Source organism: Pan paniscus, chromosome 17 (genome assembly GCF_029289425.2).
Source record: "Pan paniscus chromosome 17, NHGRI_mPanPan1-v2.0_pri, whole genome shotgun sequence".
Classification (NCBI taxonomy): domain Eukaryota; kingdom Metazoa; phylum Chordata; class Mammalia; order Primates; family Hominidae; genus Pan; species Pan paniscus.
Genome location: NC_073266.2, coordinates 51,046,805 through 51,069,806, shown reverse-complemented (window position 1 = coordinate 51,069,806; position 23,002 = coordinate 51,046,805). Strand labels below are relative to the sequence as shown.

At 36.6% G+C, this 23,002-nt stretch overlaps 1 protein-coding gene across 1 annotated transcript in view; it reads right to left on the bottom strand.

Annotated features, from left to right (window-relative positions):
* The window catches only part of ASXL3 (ASXL transcriptional regulator 3), a 173,034-nt gene that overhangs the window by 53,857 nt on the left and 96,175 nt on the right, over positions 1-23,002 (bottom strand). Inside the window, exon 8 of the mRNA XM_055102422.2 lies at positions 13,717-13,880. Coding sequence (XP_054958397.1) covers positions 13,717-13,880 — 164 coding nt within the window. The remainder of the gene's footprint in view (positions 1-13,716; positions 13,881-23,002) is intronic.

Here is a 23,002-nt window from a genome sequence, read left to right as displayed (position 1 = left end):
TCCAATGTCTAGAACCTTGCATAGCCCACCATAAAATTTCAATTGATATTTGTAAAATAAGTATATTCTTTTGAATCAATTCAACTTTATTAACAGATACTGTTCAGACCATTTTCATCCTATTTCAGTAACACATAAAGGGTCTTGTTCTCTGAATTGTCACACAGAGGGTCTCTTTATTTAAACTGCCAAATCTTTTCTATGCCTAGTTATTGATTTCTGTCCTTTCCTTCTAAGAGGGTGAGGTCAGTAGGTGTTAGATCAGTCATAGATATTGAGATGGTTTCCATCAGAAACTCTGTTGACCCTGTACAAATATTTCATCCGCAAATAAACAATCAGGAAAAAGTACATTTTTATGTTTACTTTAGCTGATGTTTGTCCAAGTTGAGGTTTGGCACTTGTGAGGAGCAGAGATTGATTCTTTAACAAATAACATTTTACCCATATGTTTGGTGATACATCATTGAGGCTGAGCCTTCCTTTGGCTAGCAGGTCAGTTAGGCTTTGGATAGAACACAGGAGAACTCCATAGCAAGCACAGCCTGGAAACATTTTCTGCAATCGGATCTTGCTGTTATAGAGCATAAGTCCTGATGAACACTCCAAGAAAGCAAGAATGATATTGAGATGTGCTCCTCCTGACTGCTCCACCCTTGCCTCCAGCCCCCCTCACTCAGAGCTAGTTCTGGACAGGGCACATCAGCAGTCTCTTCCAGTCACATCCCACAGAGTTTCCCCCTGAGGCAGTCACTCCCACCCATTATCCCTCTGGTTAATCTAATCTCACTTTCATTATCTCCTGCAGAAACTCCTCACAGCTTTTGGCATCTGGATGGCGTTCTTCCCCTAGGTTCCATGACTGATAAGGAAATACATTAATGGGGAAAAGCCAATGTCACTTTAATGAGGAATTAGAAGTGGTGAGGGGAATTAAATACGCATATTTATACTAACACTTTAATCCAGAAGTTCAAACGTCATTACACTGTTGATTTCCTGCTTAGAATTGATTCCTTTATCCCTTTACAATGAACTTTAACAAATTTTACAACTGGAATCAAAGTATTTTCTTGGGCAACTATATTTTTTTATAGGGTATAATAACTACTAGGAGTTGTAAAAATGACTTCATAAGTGAAATCAGTTTTCTTCTCTCTAACTTTGACCCTAATTTAGGGGAGACTCACTGTATGACACCTGTTCATAATGGTCAGTGGTGACCTTGGCCTTAGAATGCTCCTTACTAAAAGAACAGGCACTAATGTGTAATCTACCACATGCATGATTCTCCCCCTCAAACTGTCTCTTTTTCATATTTAGGACAAAGCTAATGTTAAGTCATTTACCATTCCTGCATAAACTGGCAGCTAAGAATTACACATACATATATTATTAAGTAAATTATGTAAGAGAACAAAAAGAGAATTATGTAAATATTAGAGGGCAATACTAAGTATTTAGTAATCCAATATGCTAGTGGTAGTGGATTATACATGGACAAAGATACCCTTCCAGGCTATGAAGCTGCCACTTAGTAGCCTGTACAAAAGAGAAAGAAAGTGGCTTAATGCACAGAATAGTATGTTATTCAGGTTAAGTGATTTTGTGTTTCTCTATTAACTGCCTTATGCATGGACTAGAATCAGCTCTGTAAGTTAGATTGCCTATTATGTGCAATTACTTGAAAATCTGTAATTTAATTGAGTCTATAGTTATTTTACATACACTGAAGCAGATACCGATGAACAGGATTTGACGTTAAATATCAGTTAGCTAAGAAATGAATAATATATAGGTAAAATTACTTTCCTCCATAAAGAATTTCCATCTTATTAAATAAATTATATATACCTCCATACCCACCATAAAGCCCAAATGGTGAGAATGAAAATATCCAAGCATGATTGGCCAGAATATCTCTGGCTATGTATGATTTACTATCACCAGTAAGTGACTTAGGCAAGAAGAAATAATGGATCTTCTAAGTACTTTTAGATACGCTTTCAGACTCAGCGAAAAAGCCAAAGTGTCAGTTCCATTAAAATAATTACATTTCAAACACACACTTACTTTTACCTAAAGGCTTAAGATACTAGTATTTTTCATATATTTAATACTTTTGAATTTTATAATCTTTTAAGTAAATTGACATTTCATTATATACACTATTTGTAGAATAAAATAACAGTATAATTTTTAAATCAATATATTCAGTACATAGAGCAATCTCTAAGAGGAGCCTGAGTTATCGAAAATGTATGAGCTATTTCCACGGAGGGAAAAGACGGAAAGCCCTTTCGCATTTGCATTTATAAAGGCTGCGTGACTTCTTTAAATATATACACTGATGCCAACAGAGCCATCAGAAATCAATAAATCACATTCTCCTGTGCTGTAAAATGTCTGACAGACACATCCATTTTCCTAGTCCAAAATTCTCTGCAAAAGGGACTGTGTAAATGTTCCATTTTAGTTTAATGACATTCTCCACAGTTAAAATTATGTGCATTATTGCCAGTGAGTGCAGAACCGGAGGAACACAAAGACAGATAGGATTTTAAAGAGCCTACACAGTACCTACTCTTCAGTGACTAGTTATTTAACAGACCATAGACAACACAGATATAAATGCAAAAGAATTGAGAGTTTAGTAAAAATTGACTAAAATGCTGCAATTACCATTTGGACAAAAAAAAAGTAGGCACAACTTATTTAGAAGCAGTTGGGGGATGGTCTTATAAATATTTGCAAAGATAGCCCCGTTAGCCCTGATAGCACCAAATAGAGGGAGTCAGAGAAGAACATCAAGTAAAAATGATATCGATGACAGAAATGACAACAACCTACTCATCAGTGAGGTTCAATTTGAAAGTGTAATAAAAACTTTAATAGGACTCCACTTTAGTTGACATTTATTCCACCAGCTGCCATATATTTTTAAAAGGTCACAAAATTGTTCTATGTAGACACATTTTATAAAGTACAAATTCTTAAAGAAAGGAGAGATCCGCTATGTATAATCAAGGAGGTTCTAAAAATTCTCCAAGCACATCTTGCAGAACGCTATGCACAAAGGCATGTCTGGCTACAAACCCAAGCAGTGAATTTATTAAGCCAATATTCCCATAAGAGGGATTGAGGGAAGAACTAGTTATAATTCTACCTATCTGCTACCACTGACCAATCCTGCTCTGACTTCTTGGTTTCTCTGTATTTCATCTCTGAGCCAAAATGCTGTGGTCAAGAAGATGACTTTGACCCATGTGTTTGCCTAAACCTGATCATATCCAAAGTGTGTTACTCTAGGACCCCATAACACTTCATTTATCAACATACTTTGCTTCCTTCCAACCTACATTTTCCTCTCAGCTCAATCAGCCCAGCTCCTCCAACCTTACTTTCCTTCCTATGCTGCCTGAACCTCATAATCAACCACATCTAATCAGTCAACAAGAACCTTACAAGTCTCCTAAAATCCATCAACTCCTTCAAATTTGAGCCTTTGTAAATCTCTGACTTTTGCAAAATCTAACTTCTGGCACATGTGTTACCAAGATAAATGCATAAATATTTAGCATTGCTGGGGTGAAAAACACATAAATAGACCAACTGTGTCCACTGCCATCTCTTCTCAAATGTGCCTTCAATGATTCTCAGCAACTACTTTTTTCTGCAGGATGAATCTCTGAAAATACACCAAGCCGCTTTTCACGACCTTTTTACTCTCCTGAAATCCCTGATCCTCTAGTCTCTTAGCAGACAGTTACATACACTACCATCCAGGGGAAAACTCTCACTTTCTACTGCATTTTTCAAATTTACTTATTTTTTACTCTTTCTTTCCTGCTTCCCTATGATCTCAGAAATCAATACTTTTTTTCTTTGTTTTTCTAAATAAGCTTTGTCTCCAATTTAAGTCAATTCTTTCTTATGTATTCTAAAACTTTTGTCAGTAAATCAAATCCTCTCTCTTCCATCTTAAATTTCTCCAATTAACTGCCTCAATTTTAAGCCAAAAGCATGTTTAAGTCTACCCTAGCTTTAAAAACTTACCAATCTTTTGCTATTCTCAAATGCACAATAAACATAATACCAAAAACATGTATTCAGCACCTCCTTCTCCCCTAAATCCAACTACCAAGTTCGGATGACTACTTCCAAAATGTTCAATATGGACTGAATTGCGCCTCCACAAAATTCACATATTGAAGCCTCAACCCCAACATGATTTTCTTCGGAGATAAGGGGTAATTAAGGTTAAATGAGGTCATAACAGCAAGGCCCTAGACCAACAGGCCAAGGAGAGAGGCCTCAGGAGAATCCCACCATGCTGGCACCTTTATCTTAAACTTCAAGCCTCAAGAACTGTGAGAAAATAAACTTCTGCTGTAAGCCACCCGGGCTGCAGAATTTTGCAATGGCAGCATGAGTAGACTAATGCAAAGTTCTTTTCCATTCTCTAATATCTGTGGCTAAGGCTTTTACATTTATTAGACAAGTTAAATTACCTTGCTAAGTCATTTCCCAGTCTATATTCACTCAATCACTCATTCGGAAAACCTTTACTGAGCACCTACTATGTGCTAGGCAAAATGAGGAGGAGAAACAAAGGACTGTCCTGAGGCCATTATTCCAATGAGGAAAACAAATACATGAATGAGTTAATCAGAGACTATAGTGAGTGCCAGGAAGGAAATGAACAGAAAAATAAGACAAGAAACAACTAAAGAAGGTGTTTTAGATGGGAGGGGAGGCAAGAAAAGCTTTTGTGAGGAGGACTTTGAGCCCTGGTGGATGAGAAGGAGCTGGTCTTGCCAAAAGCATCCCTGCAGAGCTAGTAGGAAGCACAGAAGCTGAGACACAGAAAAGGCTTGGGTTTGAGGAACAGAAAGGAGGGTATGGCTAACTCCCAGCAAGGTGGAGAGTCTGGGACTCCTCCTCCTCTGTTCTATGCTTCAGTCCCTCATCACAGCTCTTTTTTTAAAAAAACATAATTATACGTATGTCCTGCTCCAATGCAAAATCCTCGCATGCTCTACATAGCTTACTGACATTTGAAGCCTTTTTAAAAAATGCTTGTTCTAAGCTACCTTTGTGGCCTCAATTTACTCACATTATATCCCAGCCATTTCAAATTATGTGTTGACAGACAAAATGTACTTTTCTGCCTTTGCATCTTGGGGACAAGGAACATCATGTGGAGAAAAAGCATAAGCTTGGAGTTGGACAAACCTGTGTTTCCATTCTCACTCCCATGGTTTTACTTGGAAAAAGTTGGGTTAGTCCTTTTTCCTCCCTGACCCTCAGCTTCTACATATAGAAAGTGGGGTTGATAATACCGTTCAGAGCATTATGGTAAGAATTGCTGATAATATATGTAGAAGACCTAGCAGTATACATAATCATTATTACTGGCACATATTGTTTCCTCTATTGGAATGCCCTCCACATTTCTTTACCTGATAACCTTCCTGTATCTTTCCAGACCCGGCCCAAATGACACCTCCCCTTTCAAGCCTTCTCTAAATCTTACAGACAATGTAATTATCTCCTCTATGTTCCCATAGCATGATATATAAACTACAATCAGAGCACTGTTCTGTAATTACAGGCTTTTACATCTCTCTCTCTCCTCTAGAACAATTCTCTCTTTCAGGATAGGAACTGTAACTTATTAGCAGTTACATCATCAGAGCTAGCAGAGTCTGGTGAATTGTAGGCATTAAATATGTTTTGGTTGAATAAATGAATGAAATATACATTCCATTCCTACCCCAAACCAGTATAATTTTCTTACACCTCTATTACTCAACTTCCTCACAAGGTCTGCCAGTCAAGAGTCTTAGCAGCCACAACAGCTCCTTCAAGTTAGGATCATTTGAGGAGAGTAAAGTGATGACTTAAAAAGGTATGGCCTAGGTGCTGCAACACCACAGAGAACAGTGAAGTAAACTAGAATTAACAATGGGAGTTAGTGTGTGACCTGAAGTGTGAAGGGACGCAGGGCTTATCAGACCACGGGCAGAGAGGGGACTGTATGGAGAGGACATCCTGATAGGAGCTGGCCAATGAATGAAGACTGTGCTGTCATTGCAGGGAGGATATGATGCTCAATCTCACTTTTCTTTCTCCATTCAATCCATTGCTGTGACTACCCAACAGCTGAACCTAATCAGAATCCAGACAGCCTTCTCTTCCCTCTTCTGAACATTTAGGTATGAGGCTTAAAGCATTGTAAGCGTGTAGAGAAGGGGAGAGGGGTACAGCCATGATCATGACAGTCCAGGAGGGAATCACAGAGCCAAGTGGGGTGAGGTAGCACAGAGAGGTGGCCTGGAGAGGAGTTTTAGAGTCCAACCATGGTGAGGAGGGCACCTGCACTGAGGAGTAGCCTGATGTGCAGTGTTAGAAGTCTAACAGGAAGAGGAAAATGCAAGGTGGGTGGCCTGTCATCAAGAGTCACAGCCTGTGTGTGATGAGGAGACCATCCACATGGCAGAGGTATGGTGGCCAAGATGGAAGACTGGCTACCTACAAGGCAATAATCAAATATCTAGATATATTAAGAGTAAGAGGAGCTGGTTTCTCACTGTCAGAGAAGTAAGAGACATCTATGGAAAGACAGAAAACTAGAATGGACCATGGGGTATTAGATTAGCATTGGGGTTAGTAGATTAGGATTGGAGGTATCAGTGTGAACTCATGGCTTACAAGACAGAGCTATCTGGAAATAAATGTAGATATAAATTGTGTTATGTTTATATATTACGTAAATAGGCTCACACACTTTCTTCTACATGACGTTCCTTGTCTCCAAGACAGAGAAGTTAAGGAAGCATTCACACACACATATACAGGTGCATGTACATGGGTATTCATACCTATACATAAGTGTAGTTTTCTGAGATCTCTCTTAGATCTAGGAACAGCAACATCCTAAGAAAAAAAGAGCACACCTTTCATGACATCTTGATTTCATGACATCCTCCACTAATGGGAACCATGGCTTCTTGAAGAAAGGGTTCATTCCTGGACTGGGGCAGAGAAAGTATACTATAAGATCAGAACACTTTAACGTGCTTCAAAATAAGGAAGTGATCAAAGAATGACTGAGGTTGAGCATGGTGGCTCACCCCTGTAATCCCAGTGCTTTGGGAGGTGAAGTTGGCGGGGGGGGGGGGGTGGGGACCACATGAGGACAGGAGTTCAAGACCACCCTGGGCAACACAGTGAGACCCTCTCTCTTAAAAAATAAATAAATAAATAAATAAATAATAATGGAGACATGTCAGAGGGCACAGCAGCCAGCTTTAGTGGGCTCTTGTGGACCAAATGTGGGACAATTTAAGCATAATAGCCTAGTGAAAAGAAGGAAATAATGAAGGCATACATATAGATGCACACACACGTGTGTCTGTGTGTGTTTGTACATGAATTAATACATTGAAAATGAAGACGAACAGGATATTTACACAGTTTAAAAGAACTTCCTCACAAAATACTATTTAATCACAAAAGGGAAAGGATCAAGTTTACACTGGAAAAGCTTGACAAAACACTTTAATACAATGATCAAGTTAACAGCATCAGTACTGAGTCAAATCAAAGTTGTGTGCCACCTAACAGGATGCAAGAAGAACGCAACATCATTTACTGTATTTCTCCCAAAGGTACATAATCTGAATCTGAGTAGGAGACATTATGAAAACTCAAATTGGTTTATAACATTCAAAAGTGTCAAGGTCATGAACATCATGGAAAGACTAAAGAACTGATCCAAATGAAGGAGACTACAGAGACATGACAACCCAATGCAGTGACAGATTTAGTACTGGATGCTGTTGCTAAACGTGACATTACTGGGACAACTGGCTAAATTTGGAGAGAATCTAAGAATTACATGATAATCATCACTGTTAATTTCCTGATTTTCACTGGTTACACTGTGCTTATGTAAGACAACACATCCTTGTTTATAGAAAATACACCTTTTGGCTGAGCGCGGTGGCTAATGCCTGTAATCCCAGCACTTTGGGAGGCCGAGGCGGGTGGATCACCTGAGGTCAGGAGTTCAAAACTAGTCTGGCCAACATGGCGAAACCCCATCTCTACTAAAAATATAAAAAATTAGCCAGGTATGGTGGCAGGCAGCCATAGTCTAGCTACTCGGGAGGCTGAGGCAGGAGAATCGCTTGAACCCGGGAGGCGGATGTTGCTGTGAGCGGAGATCACGCCACTGCACTCCAGCCTGGGTGAAAGGGTAAGACTCCATCAAAAAAAAAAGATAAAAAGAAAATACACCTTTCAAGTCATCATATATTGGGGGAGAAAGTGACACTGGATCATCTGGCTGCAAACTTATTCTCAAATATGCCTTCACATTTTCTAAAAGTTTATGATTATTTCAACACTTTTTTCAAAAGACGACGGAGGGCACAGGCCCTCCTGATACAGTAGTCCACATACAGGCTAGCCTTCTGGAGAAAAGCAGCACAAAGAAGACTGAAGTGTGGATGTGAAGGGATAAATGAAAGATATCTTACTTAGTCTCCAGTGACTTCCTATTGTACATTTGACACTATTGCCTATATATGATTGGCACATTGTACATTTGACACTATTGCCTATATATGATCGGCACATTGATGATCTCTCATGGATTTGTTATTTTCTATCTATTTTCTGGCTCTTTCCCATACTCTTTTTTATCCACACTCTCCACAAATGCATGTACTTCTCTGTGATGACTATGCTATCTCCCAATCTCATCAAATCCCATAGCAGACACAGTAATCTATGTATATGTTATCGTTAACTCCATCTTCTACTGTCTTAAATCCTGCACACATAATGATTGTCTGGACATTTCAAATAATGGGAGAATTTCAATCCAATATGTTAAAAATAAAACTCAATTTCGACTTGTCTTCAACAGGCGCTGTTAATTGCCTACGAAGCATCTACTCCAACCTGTGTATCCCCTGATAAAACTTCTAAAAAACAGATTTTTACAGTATCTCTGACCTCTACCACAAGTGCACCATTTTACTTCAGGAGATGATGAACACACTCTCTGAGCTCCAAGGACAGGCGTATTGGGTTTAGGCCAATTTGTATATTCCATTCCCTTGGCTACAGTCATTGTTTAAGAAATGCTCATGTGATCTAAACGGTACTATTAGTGTGAATCTTAGGTCTTTTGCATGAAATACTAGTATTCTCCCCATGCACTGAGGCAAGTGCTCACATCTTGATTCGGGTAGCCATCCTACACAAAGGGATTAGGGTTTAGAAAATGTCAACAAGGCAGAAGATTTTATGAATTATTTATTTAAATAATGAAATGGTCCTTCAATAATAACTGAGACCTAGGACCAAGAACAAGAAGCCCACCCAAACTTCTGTCTTCTAATTAACTGAGCCAATAAATGTCCTTTTATGACTTAAAAATCTTTGAGTTGGACTTTCTTTTACTTGCAGTATGTGTGAAGAATAAACTTAAGTATAAAACTAGATGCAGCAATGTGATAAAACAACTAGGGGTAAATTAAAAATATAATCTAAGATAAACAGAACTCTAAAAAACAGAATGAGAAGTACAAATATAGGAAAACAATACACCCAGAAAGATTGCCTTAACAGCTGGCATTGTCAAGATAAATGCGAAACTCAGCTCCCATATTTTGAGGATGTAATACTGGAATGAACCCGTTTCATTTGGGTCCAGAGTAGGAGGCCCTTTTAGGACTACTTCATACTAGAAAGAGCAGAAACTTGGGGTAGTCAAAGGAGGAAAACAAGAAAGAGAGGAGTTTCAGATTTTGTAAAATATGTGAAGACGTAATTGAAATTTTAGGTATTTCACATAATTGTAGGATCTTCCACTGGCTCAAATAAATCTATGTAATCAAATTCACATTTCCATGCCATCTCCACTCATTATGGCCATGAAATAGTGGTGCTCATCTTCATTTGGACATTTGCAATAAGCTAGACTAAAACAGCAGCAGTTTTGCTTGTTTGTTGCACCAAGTCACCCGTCCCTTTCTGCTAGAAAAGAGGGTTGAGCCCACCTTGAGCAGAAACAGAGCATACTAGCTCTAAATTTCTTGCTATAAAATGCTGACAGGCCCACAAAGCTTCTCTTTCTTAAGTTACTCTAGAAAAAATCTCTAGTTGCCTTCTAGACCTTTAACAATCCCATTTCATAGCTGTCATTTATTCCTATTCATCCTGGGTAGAAAATATGTCTGGAATTCATTCCTTCCATTTCCAACTCCAATACCAAGGTCAAACATTTATCTCATATCTCAACTACTGCAACTGTCTCCTAACCAGCCTCTCTGTGTCTTATCTTTCTGCTGTCCAATCCATCATTCACAGAGATACCTGCTCCCAAAAAAGAAATTAAGGACTGCATTTTATTTATCCTTTGGATTCTCTTCCCTTCTTCTATGCCCAGGCACGAAAACATGTGTTTAAACTATTTCTTGCATGTCATTTCCCATCCGTCAAGTTTTTGATGGTACCTACTGGTTTCAGAAAAAGTTCAAAGAGTTTAGCCTACAATCAGGCCATCAAGGTTGTAGACCATATTCCCCCTCAGCAGAATAGCCCACCATTTTCTCCTTTAGGTGGCTCCAGTCATACAGAGATACTAAGTCTTCTGGAACATATAAGCAATATGTCTTTGTAAATGGCATACCTTTCCTTTGTAAAATTCACTTTTCTTTGGCTCTACTCAAGAAACACCTACCAGTCCTTTAAGGTTCAACTTAAGCATCCTCTCTACTATAAAAATCTTCTCCAATACTACATTCAGATTAAACTTCTTCATCCTCTACATCTTCAAAAGACTTTCTTCATACTTCTATTATGACATTTATGTGATTCTAACTGGTTTTATACTAAACTTGGTAAAACACTTATCCATTTATTAAACTTGTTTTCTAGTAGTGAGCACAGAGTATTACACTTGCGTATGAAGTTGTTTTTCTCCCTTCTGTTATTCTTCCACAAGATTCATTCTTGTATCCTCCACAAGATCCATTCTTGCGTATAGTACACAACACATGCTCAGTAAATATTTCTGAATAAAAAAAGTTTCTCAATGGACTAAGTGTTATTCAAGGATGAGCACTGTGCCTTATTCAATTATATTTCTCACAGTGACTACAGAAAACTGAGTAACACAAACTGCTAGAGGTTGAAGAAAATATTGGGCTTAGATTCTGGCCATCAATATTTGACTAAAACTAAGACAATCTGTTATTTCTTCATTACAAAAATATTTATTGAGTACATTGTTGATATGTTTTGGGGGTTTTGTCCCCTCCAAACCTCATGTTGAAATGTGACCTCCAATACTGGGGGTGGGCCTAGTGGGAGGTGTTTGGCTCATGGGGGCAGATCTCTCATGAATGTCTTGGTGCTGTTCTCATAGCAGTAAGTGAGTTCTCCCTCTGTGAGTTCAAGACAGATCTGGTTGTTTACAAGAATCTGGCACTTCCTTCCTCTCTCTCTTGCTCCCTCCCCTGCCATGTGACATGACTTCACCTTCTACCAAGAGTATAAGCTTCCTGAGGCCCTCATCAGAAGCAAATGCCAACAGTATGCTTTGTGTATAGCCTGAAAAACCATGAGCCAAATAAATCTCTTCATAAATTACCCAGCCTCAGGCATTTCTTTATAGCAATGCAAATGGACTAATGCAGCTGTAGATGCCAAACCTTATTTCTGAAGCTGGAGACAGATTTGTAAACAAGATAAACTACACCTGTGTTGGAGTGGAAGAAATTGTTGTATAAGCTAATAAATCAGATCTTTCCCCTAAAAGTTTCTAACACCTAAATTCTAAGTCACACAAGCTTATAACTGAAGAATCATCAGCGGCTCCTCCCTATACCTGCTTCAAGTGTTATTTGACAAAATGTAAAATTGCGACTACTGGAGAACAAGGTGGTGAAGGAGAATGAGGATAAGGATGATGACGGCTGCATTTTTCTTCTCCTCTTTAATTTCAATTCGATCCTCTAAAATCAAACCCTCATTATGCCTTTAGGGAAAAACTAAAATTCCTTTCTAACTATTCTTTCTACTTTCATGTTTCCCATGCCTATCATTCTCTTTCAGTACTGTCAGAATAATTTCCTTAAAAAGTAATGGTCTTATTACATCACAGCTCCATTCAAAATCCCTCAATGGCTTTGTATTACAGACACAGGGAGAACACCATTCAGACTCCTCAGCTTCATATTCAAGGAATCTTCCAAAGTCAACTTCCAATCTGTCCTTCCAAAATCATTTGCACCATTCTTCCTACAATCCAGACTTCCACCAAATTAGCTTTTGATTTTGTACCCCTGGACTCTCACTTGGCACTTTTCCATTCATTTTATTCAAATTCTACCTCTATATCTCAAGGCCCAATTCAAGAATTTTAAATTTGACTCTGATATTTCCATTCTGCATATAAAAGTACAATATACTTTGTACTTTTCCCCTCAAGCTTACCTGTTTCTAACTCATATTTTGGTTATTTACAAATACAGTTTATGTATCCAACTACAGTGCATTTAATCACTCATTCAATAAGCATTCACTGTCTTGCTATTACTCCAAAGCACCCAGAACATATCATATTCAGGGTAAATATTAAGTAAATGTTATTGAAAGAGAAAAAACTCCTATTGAAATGAAAACGTACCCAAAATCAAAATAATCTCTTTCTAAATATGAACAATAATCACCACCAAAGAGATACATATAAATTGTAGCAAACTGTTGCTTATCATATTTAAATATGTATGAAAGAAGATGGGTAAGTCAATAGAAAACAGAAGCAAATAAAAAGCTAAGAAAACTTATTCAAAGTAATATGGAAATATTGAATGAATTTTGTCCACTTCAATTCATGGATGTACCTATCATCTCAAGACACAAATTCATAAATATACATGCATTAAGTCCATCAATTGAAAATGATGCACAGTTTCAGAATTTACTGAAATAAGAATCATAAGGGAAGGTTTCCTAGACAGCACTTAATAAATTTTGTGAAATTTAATAAAAGTTTATGTGATAAAATTTTTTTCCTTTTCTTTCCTAAGCAAACAGCTTTAAAAGATGATTGATGGCTGCCATTATGGGTCTATATTTGTATTTCCTCATTTTAGAAGCTTTTCAAAAATATAAAAATACACTTAAAGCATTTCCAGTTATATTTTAAAAATGGTAAAAGGTGATTATTTATAGGCAATCATATTCATACTGATAGACTCTCAGAGAGCAATTGCAAACATAAATTTTAAATGCCTTTTGGAAATAGTTGAGGATGAAAACATTTACATAATTTTTTAGAAACCCTAGCTTTTTATTGCTGCATTTCAGTATTCCCTCTGGGCAAAGGAGCAGCTACTCTAAAGATTTATTTGATAATGGAATGTTTGATTTCTTTGTTTTCCCTTTCCAATGTAAGTTTATAGTTTTCACTCTGCCACAATGTACCGTATTTTAAAATTTGAATTGGCTCACTATTAAGAATAAAAATGGTTCTGTTTTAGAAGATTAAATAGGCTAATGACAGCAATAAATAGATACGCATAAATTACAGAAATTACTATATCCATATATAAGTCATCTTTGATAATAGACCTTCCACTTCATCATAATATAACTAGTGGCTGGTATCAAATGTCTAAAACTTCTACTTACCTGCCTATCCACTTCTGGGAGCAAAAGCAGGAGGTATTGTTGAAAATGCTGAGGTAAGGAAGCAAACGTATGTTTATTTATTAATGCCCTCAAGTTAGTGTTGACAAGAATAGATCCTGGGGTTTCTATGTCAATGTCCTCAGCTTTGGTCCATTTCAAGTGCCCTGTGATGAACAAGCAAGAGGCATGAATTTACTACAGGTAGAGGGAAATGTGTACGTATGTACACACAAACACAGCCACATATATCTAGTGAACATGTATATTCAATTATATGTTTACTTCTACCCATTTTACAAATGGTATTTCAGAAAAGAAATTCCCAAAGCTTCTTCCATTATGTGTCTGTCTGTCTTCAGTTATCTTTAGTTTTCATAATGTATACTTTACTCAATATCTTCTCTACTTTTAGCTCAAAGTAGCACCAGGTTCCAATAAAAAAATTTTAATTGTGAGCTTCCAATTAATCAGCATTTTCAAAAACTCTGAATGCCTGAATAGTAACAACTACAATTTATGTAAGTTCTATAAGACCTAAGGCTAATGATAACAGAAACAACAGTACTGTTAATTTTAATAGAGATACTGATAGCAAAAATAGCTGTGTGTTCCTCATGTGTCAGGCAGTGCACTAAGCACTGGATTATTTCAGAAGGTTCCTATTCAGGGCATTTCTGGGGGTGATAATTTAAAAAGCATTGTTTTAAAAAAACCTTAGGTTCGGCACAGTGGCTCATGCTTGTAATCCCATCACTTTTGGAGGCTGAGGCAGAAGGACTGCTTGACCTCAGGAGTTTAAGGCCCGTTTGGGCAATATGGTGAGACCACATCTGCACAAAAAAAATTTTTTTTTAATTAGGTAGGTGTGGTGGCATGCACCTGTGTTCCCAGCTACCCCAGAGTCTGAGGTGGGACGATCACTTAAGCCCTGGAGGTAGGGGTGCAGCGAGCCATGACTGCGCCACTGCACTCAGCCTCAGCGACAGAGTGAAACTCTCTCAAAAAATAAAAATACAAATAAATTAGCCACTAGGTCTGAAATGCAAATATGCTCTGCAGGATGATTCCACAACTCAAGGCACACTGACCTCCAACAGAAGGCTGTATGTAGAGTTCACATCTCAAAATCATGAGACCCAAGAAAATAACATATCATAAGGGACAGTCAACTGATGCATCAAACACAGACAGAAGAATTACCATTCTGTTACTTGAGCTACGATAATGACTTGAATGTGATTTTATATAAAGAGTATGTTTTAAATCAGAGGTCAGAAAATTATGGCTCATGATTTATATCTGGTCCAATGCCTGTTTTAGCAAATAAAGTTTTACTAGAACACCATCATGTCCAATTGTTTATATGTTGCGTATGTCTGCTTTTGCACTACGATGGGGAGCTGAAGAGTTGTCACAGAAATCACCTGGCCTGTAAAGCCTATAGTATTTACTCGCTGGCCCTTGACAGAAACAGTTTGCCAATCCTTGTTTTAAATAACTAAAGACAAAAGAGTGACTTTTTTAAATTATGAAAATATAAGATACCATGATAAAAGAACAGTCAAATTTTAAGGAGAACCAGATAATACTTCTAGAAATACAAATTAAGTTAAGAAATTTAAAATTTTTTCAGTGGACATAGCAGGGGAAAAAATTATTGAGTAATTAAGATACAAACTTAAGGAAAATATATAGAGGGCAGTATAAAAATGATGAGTCAAAATGTGATAGGGAATAAATACAAAGAATGCAATAAGTCAAAATGCATATTTATAGAAGTTTCTGAATTTTAAAAAAAAAACACAGATTGCAGAGAGGCAATATTTGAATAGCTAATGACTGAAATATTTTTCAGAACTGAAATAATGATTAAAGTTCTTAAATAAAGCTACATACCAAATCTCAAGAAAGATACCCATTCCTCCATCTAGTGTGTTGAAATCTCCAAACACCAATAATAAAAGGAGTATCTTAAAACCATTTTTAACAAAAAATTGATTATTTCCAAGAAATTACAATGTGATGGATAGAAATATTATCAATAAATTAATAAAGACAGTGACATCTCTTCAAAAGGGCAAGAGAAACTCTGTCAATTTAGAATTTCATTTGTAACAATGTCTCTAAAAAATGACACTTATAGCAATTATAAGAATGTTTTTGGTATCCTAAATCGAAACTCTATCCCTTAGAGAATCTTGCTGAAATAACCACTAGTGTATGTTCTTAACAAATAAAGCAATTATATCAAAGAAGAAATGCAATAAATTGCAGAGGCAATGATAAGCAAAGTGACTAATAATAGACATGAGTAAATCCAAACAAACATTCATTGTAAAAAATAATACTAATGACCTACGGAGGAATCAAAGTGGAAATAAAATAATTCACAATAACTGTATGCAACATGGTAAGATGTAATTGAAATGAGAACACTATAAAACTCTGGTATGCTCTGGGAACAAGAGAAATATGAACTAGTTCTTTATTTCATTAAAACTCTGTTAAGTAGCTATTGGAAGAAAAAAAAGAATTCTAATTTCCAAATAAATGGATAGATGGAAAAACTCAATCAAAAGGAAGGCACAAAAGGAGGAAAAAAATTTGAATAAAATTAAGCACAAAACAATCACAATAAAGGTAACTGGATTTTCACATTAGATTTAAAAAGTAACAACAACCATTTACTTGCTGCTTAGAAGAAATACACATAAAATAAAAATTATATGGAAAGAATAAAAATTTAGAAAATGAACAATAAACTAAAAACTACTAATCAGAAATTCAAAACAACAAAAAAGTCATACTGCAATATTAACATCAGACCAGATAAACAAAGGTAAAAAAATATATTATTAGGGATGAGAAAGATCATTCCTTAAGTGTATAAGGAATAATTTACTGGGAATATATAGTGACCTTGAACCTACATTCATTTAAATAGCACAGCCTCAAAATGTCAAATTCAGGTAATAAAAAAGAAACTGACATCACATAATGTTACCAGAAAGTCTTAACATACATTACCAAAACCTGATAGATTGGATCAAAATAATTGTCTTAAGGCTACAGAGAACTTTTACAACTCAATGATCAATCTTGAACCAATGACTTTAACACAGGGCATTGTACTGAACCATTAGAGAAAGCATGTTTTTCCCCCAGGATTCAAAAGCAGCAAGAAAACAAAACACAACACAACTGTCCAGTGAGTCTCAACAGATACTGAAGAATAATATACAGCCTAATCTTTCTGTCCCAAATTAAATACAGTACCATATTAGAAAGGTATCGATTATCTAATACTCTACATATCCATTATATGTTTAGATGTTCAAAAGCACACTTGCATGTGCTTTACACGTTACAGAAAAAAAAATTGTAACGGAAATTATAAAGTATTTGAATTTTTAAGGATACCGAAATTTTTGAAATGCCACTCAATTGGTTTTAAAGGTAAACTGCATATATTAGAGGGTAGAAAAAAATTGAAAATTAAAGGCTTACATGTAAAAATAATGAAATTAATAAATGAACTAAAGAATAATAAGAAAGAAGGAAAGATGAGAAGAAAAAAGCAGACATTCGTTAAACAGAAAAGAATAATGAAAACCATCAACAATAAAAAAGTATTTTTTATTAAGCTATTAAAAGACATCTCTGGCCTGAGATGGTATAAACAAATGTGAAGAGGAATGAAAGGTAAGGACACAATACTTGACAGAGTACATATCTAAAGGCAGATGTAATTAAAAGTAGATTTTAAAAAGCATAATATTATGACTCTTTGCAATGTCATTGAATACAAATATTTTAAGCTTTATACATTTCCAAATTTAACCTGAAAAGAGAATGATAAATGTGTAAAAACTTTTTAAAAAATGAATCAGTATGCAACGCCCTCTTTCCCACATACACACAAAGCACAAATTATAAATGGCTCTAAAGATAAACTTTATGTGAGGTGGGAGACTTACTTTCTTGACCTAGTCTCCGGAACACCCTATTTCATTATACACATATTTCAGAAAAAAAGAAAAAACTTCTTCAATTGACTTTATAAAAATAACACAATCTTTATTACAAAAGAAAGAGCAACAAGACAATATGAGAGAGACTGTATTAGCCAATCTTACTTATAAATACATAAAATTTTACAAGTTGTTTCCATTAAAAAAATCTAATATTTGTTGAGTTGAGATGTTGGGTATGTAGGTGTCTGTTCTACTAGCATCTGTATTTTTCCATATGTTTGAAATGTTTCACAATAAAAAACTTAGACCAGAATTAGGAAGAAGCTTCTTTTCTCAGAAGTAGAGGCAAAGGCCAAACCTAGAGGCAAAAATGTTAAAAAATATATATAGAGAGAAAAAAATTTGCTTCTTATTATATGGCATAAATATTCTCATGTAACAGAGCTGAGGTCATTTATTGAGAGTAACTCTGATTGGAGGAAATGTTAGAAAACTGAGAAAAATGTAAAACGTTTTATTTTCTACTTCCGAAACATGTTATGAGCAATGTGAGAAATAGGAACTTACACTGCTATTATTTAGCATGGTTCAAAATGTTTAAGAATATCATAGAATAAAGACACTTCAGAGAGGCACACAGTCTTTTATGACAAAGTCAAAAGAAGATCTATTTCGAAGATGTCCACCTAAGCAAAAATGTGTTTTATGATTTTGGAACAAAGACAGAGAAGATGAACTAAATTTGTTGCCACAGAGGATGTTTAATTCCATTTTAATTATCCTTACACGTGTACTCTTAATTGGCTTAAGAATAATCCAATTATATATGATTGTCTTATCTCATTAAAGTTGGTACCTCATATCTCCCTATAGTACCCAGAGAAGGAAAAAAGATGTAGTCATTTTAGCGTTTAATTCCCAGACACTTAGCCTAGAGGGTCTGAGGTAGGGCAAAGGGGAAAAGAACCAACAATTGCTACGTTGCCACAGTCTATGCTATACAAGAAGACACCTGACTGATCTCATGATAAAAATCATGGGGAATGTGTTCCATTAGGGTCAGGGAAATTCTCTATTATCTTGGCCACAGGGAATTTGAAGACCACAATTTGTGAAAGTTGCAGGCTCCAGAACACTTATTGATCACTGGGTAGTCTGCTGGCTTCAGGACTCACATTTCCCAGAAGGGAACCCACACAAGGATTATGCATGAAGTGTGCACACACAGAGATGCAGACACACTCACATAGAGAAGCAAACACAAAAGACAGACCAGGCAGACAAGAGGCATGCTCAAACAAACACAGAGTTCAAAACCAAAGAGTTCTTCATGATCTCAAGGAATTAGAGAGGAATGATTCTGAGAAACAGCTCTGCTAGGTGTAGTGGCTCATTCCTGTAATCTCAGCTACTCAAAAGTCTGAGGTGGGAGGACTGTTTGAGGCCAGGAGATCCAGACTAGCCTGGAAAACAGCAAGATCCTGTATCCAAAATAAATAAATAAATAATAAATACATAAATAATAAAATTAACATTGGCATAATGGCGCATGCCTGTAGTCCCAGTTACTTGGGAAGATGGGGCAGAAGGGTTTCCTGAGCTCACGAGTTTGAGGCTGCAGTGAGCTATGATGGTATCACTGCACTTCAGCTTACACAAAAGAGCGAGACTATGTCTCTAAAATGAAATTAAATTAAATGGCGCTCAGAGAAGAAAAATCGGCTTTCAAAGAATAAAGACTAATGGGAAAAATATCTATCAGAAGGCAAAATCTAATCAATACACAACATGAATCCACGTAGTCTTCACAAATGAAGAAATTGTGTAAAAAGTCTACATGGAGCACTGAGTCCATTAAAATATAGTACCAGGGTTAATGAACTATAGGAATTATGGTTAAACAAACAGAACACGAATGTTATCAACTTCGATATTCAAAAAGTATTGTAACGAAAACATGCAGGTAGGAAGGTCTGTAGTGTCATTATGTCTCTATCTTTTTATAATACATTGTCCAAAGTTGAAATGAGTAGTTAAAAAGGTAATCACTCTTATTTCAGTTTCTCATATTTGTAATAACTCTGGAGAAAACTTTTAGATATAAATATATCTTGTGGCAATATTTAACAATTTTGTTTTTTAGTTTTACTTTTTTATTTAATCTAAAATTAATTAAATTTTGTACTTTTAATAAAAATGGTATAATACAGGTTTTCTAATATCCCTGGCTATAGATACACAGTAAGAAATGTCAAATAATGTTTATAATGCACTGGAGATAATTATTTTGTATGAAAAGATGTGGGGTTATTATTCAAACTTTATTTTTATATTTACGCTTTGATTTATTTAAAGAGTATGTACCATTTTATAAAACCAACAAAGCTATAATTCTTCACTCCAAAAACATTAAACCAAATAAAATACATTGGAATGAATCCCAGAAGTTAAGCCCACCAAGGACATTTATTAAAACCCCCTCGGAGACATCCATTAGAAGCTTAGATTTGTTTAGCAAGCACTTTTTAAACTCTTACTATGTGACTGGGTAGGAAGAATTATAATTAAAACTAGTTTAGGTCAATGACCTTGAATTCAAGGAACTTACATTTTAGTTAGAGAAAATTGTAAGATATCAAGATGTAGAAAACAAATGGTAAGAGTATATTACTAAAGAACTTTTAAAGCATTCACAAATCTATGTTCTAAGTGCCATGAAAACAGTGAGATGATAATGTATTAGGGTTGTCTCAGAAAACTTCATGGGGGAGGGTTTTAAGTGGTTTATCCTTTGCTAAGACAAGGAGAGAGGGTATTATTAAAACAACTGATTAGGCAAGAAAAACATATGCTTCAAACCGCATTTGCAGCAGGCACCTACCCTTCATCCCAGCAGATAAAGTTTCTACTGCCTGGTTATTTGGTAGTCTAACATTTACTGTTAAAATAATTTTCAAGGTCTATAATAAAGGAGTCCTTGTAGACATTGTTAGCATTTGTTTTATGCATATCAGAACAGTGTTTTCTATTGTACTTGATTAAGAAATAGGAAAGGGACCACCAAAGTTTTGTTTTGTTTCATTATAACCTCATCAGAGAAATACATACCATTTTAGAAGCACTATATTTTTCAACTGCACTCACCCCGTGACCAAGTCTATTCAATCAGTGGGCTACTCAGAGAAATATCATCATAGTTTTCATACATAACCCTGGCCATGGGCAAACAAACAGAACAAAAGAAAAAACCTACATCAACAGTCGTAGCTTCCCAAGCTGGGTGGTATATTTCTCAGGAGAACTTCGAGGTTACCATCAGAATTAGAATGACTGAATAATTTTTTTTTTTTTTTTTTTTGAGACGGAGTCTCGCTCGTCACCCAGGCTGGAGTGCAGTGGTGCCATCTCAGATCACTGCAAGCTCCGCCTCCCGGGTTCACGCCATTCTCCTTCCTCACCCTCCCGAGTAGCTGGGACTACAGGTGCCCGCCACCATACCCAGCTAATTTTTTGTAGTTTTAGTAGAGACGGGGTTTCACTGTGTTAGCCAGGATGGTCTCGATCTCCTGACCTCGTGATCCGCCCGCCTCGGCCTCCCAAAGTGCTGGATTACAGGCGTGAGCCACTGCACCCAGCCAACCGAGGAATTTTTTTCTTTTATTTTCAACTTAAGATTTAAAATTGAGATTGAGGAATTTTGAAGCTTCTTCTTCTTATTGTTGTTTTATTGTGCGCTTTAACCCTCTCTAGGGAAGCTGAGCATGAAAGGGTCTGAGGGGGTCCATGGTGCCTCCTGTACTGAAGAGTGTTGAGAGAACATACTGGGGTCCATTGTCTCTTAGGCTACACTCCTTAGATGCTAAGGCCCAAGTGAAACTCAGGCCTTGCACAGGGTGAATATCTTGCAATCTGATAAAGCAACTAATTGCTAGAAATCAAGAGGAAGCACTTAGGGGACAATCAGAAGAATTTTCTATCCTTTTAGGAAAATATCACAATGAGAAAAAAATTGTAGACTAACACCCTGAACTCTGGTTTTCACTGGATTTTGTTTCAGAGTTATTAACTTAAATTAGAACAGACTTACAGCATTTGTTTTAATTCAGCATGGTTTCAACAGGTTAGGACTTATACATACCTACCACTACCTAGAGAAGGCAAGGACAGTAAAAAAAACCTCATTTCCAAGACCATATGAATTAGATGTCTAACTCAGGTGGAAAAAATAGAAGAGGGAATACAGGCTGTCTCTATCTGGCTGGCTAAAGGATATGAGGTGGGATCACTCCTTTGCACTGATTCTGCTACATGCTGGTATGCAAAGAATGACCTTCTCCACAAACACAGGATCATTTTTATTCAAGAAGATAGGAGGAGCTTCACTATGGACACCCTAGGATGTGTCATTCATTCATCCAAACTTCTAGGCCATTCAGTTAATTAGAATCAGTCATTCATTCCGAACTCATTGAGAACCTACTAAACAGAAGGGCTATGATGGTTGTAGTAAGGACTACAGATGTAGACAGAAAGGCCACTGTTCCAAGGAGTTAACAACTTAATGGAAAAGAGCAGAATGTATGTAAATAACCCTTACAGAGTATTAAATATCAGTCTGATTCTAACAGGGCATTAAAAACATCATTGTCTAAAAAAGACATGGGTGGCTGGGTGCGGTGGCTCACGCCTGTAATCCCAGCACTTTGGGAAGCTGAGGCAGGTGGATCATGAGGTCAGGAGATCGAGACCATCCTGGCTAACATGGTGAAACCCCGTCTCTACTAAAAATACAAAAAATTAGCCGGGTGTGGTGGTGGGCGCCTGTAGTCCCAGCTACTCGGGGGGTTGAGGCAGGAGAATGGGGTGAACCTGAGAGGCAGAGCTTGCAGTGGGCCGAGATCGCACCACTGCACTCCAGTCTGGAGTGACAGAGCGAGACTCCGTCTCAAAAAAAAAAAAAAAAAAAAGACATGGGTTACTTTCTGGAGATGGTTACATTTAAGGCCCATCCTTTCATTCCATGTTTTTTCATTTTCTACTGCTGGGCATATATTGGAAACTTTGAAAGTACTACTGACTTCATTTGCACAAAATAAGCCATTCCATTCAGCTGCTTGATAGGTTAGTCAGCCAGTCACAGTTCCTACCCAGTAAACACTTGCAGTTTATTTTTGACAGAATTGTACTTCAACTGGCTTATTTTAAATCTCACCTTCTTCCTCCTTGTGTTTGATACAGGATAGGGTGAGAAATCTTACAATTGCTAGCTCTCCTTCCATGTGTAGTTAGACCTGCACTTTAACACCTATGGT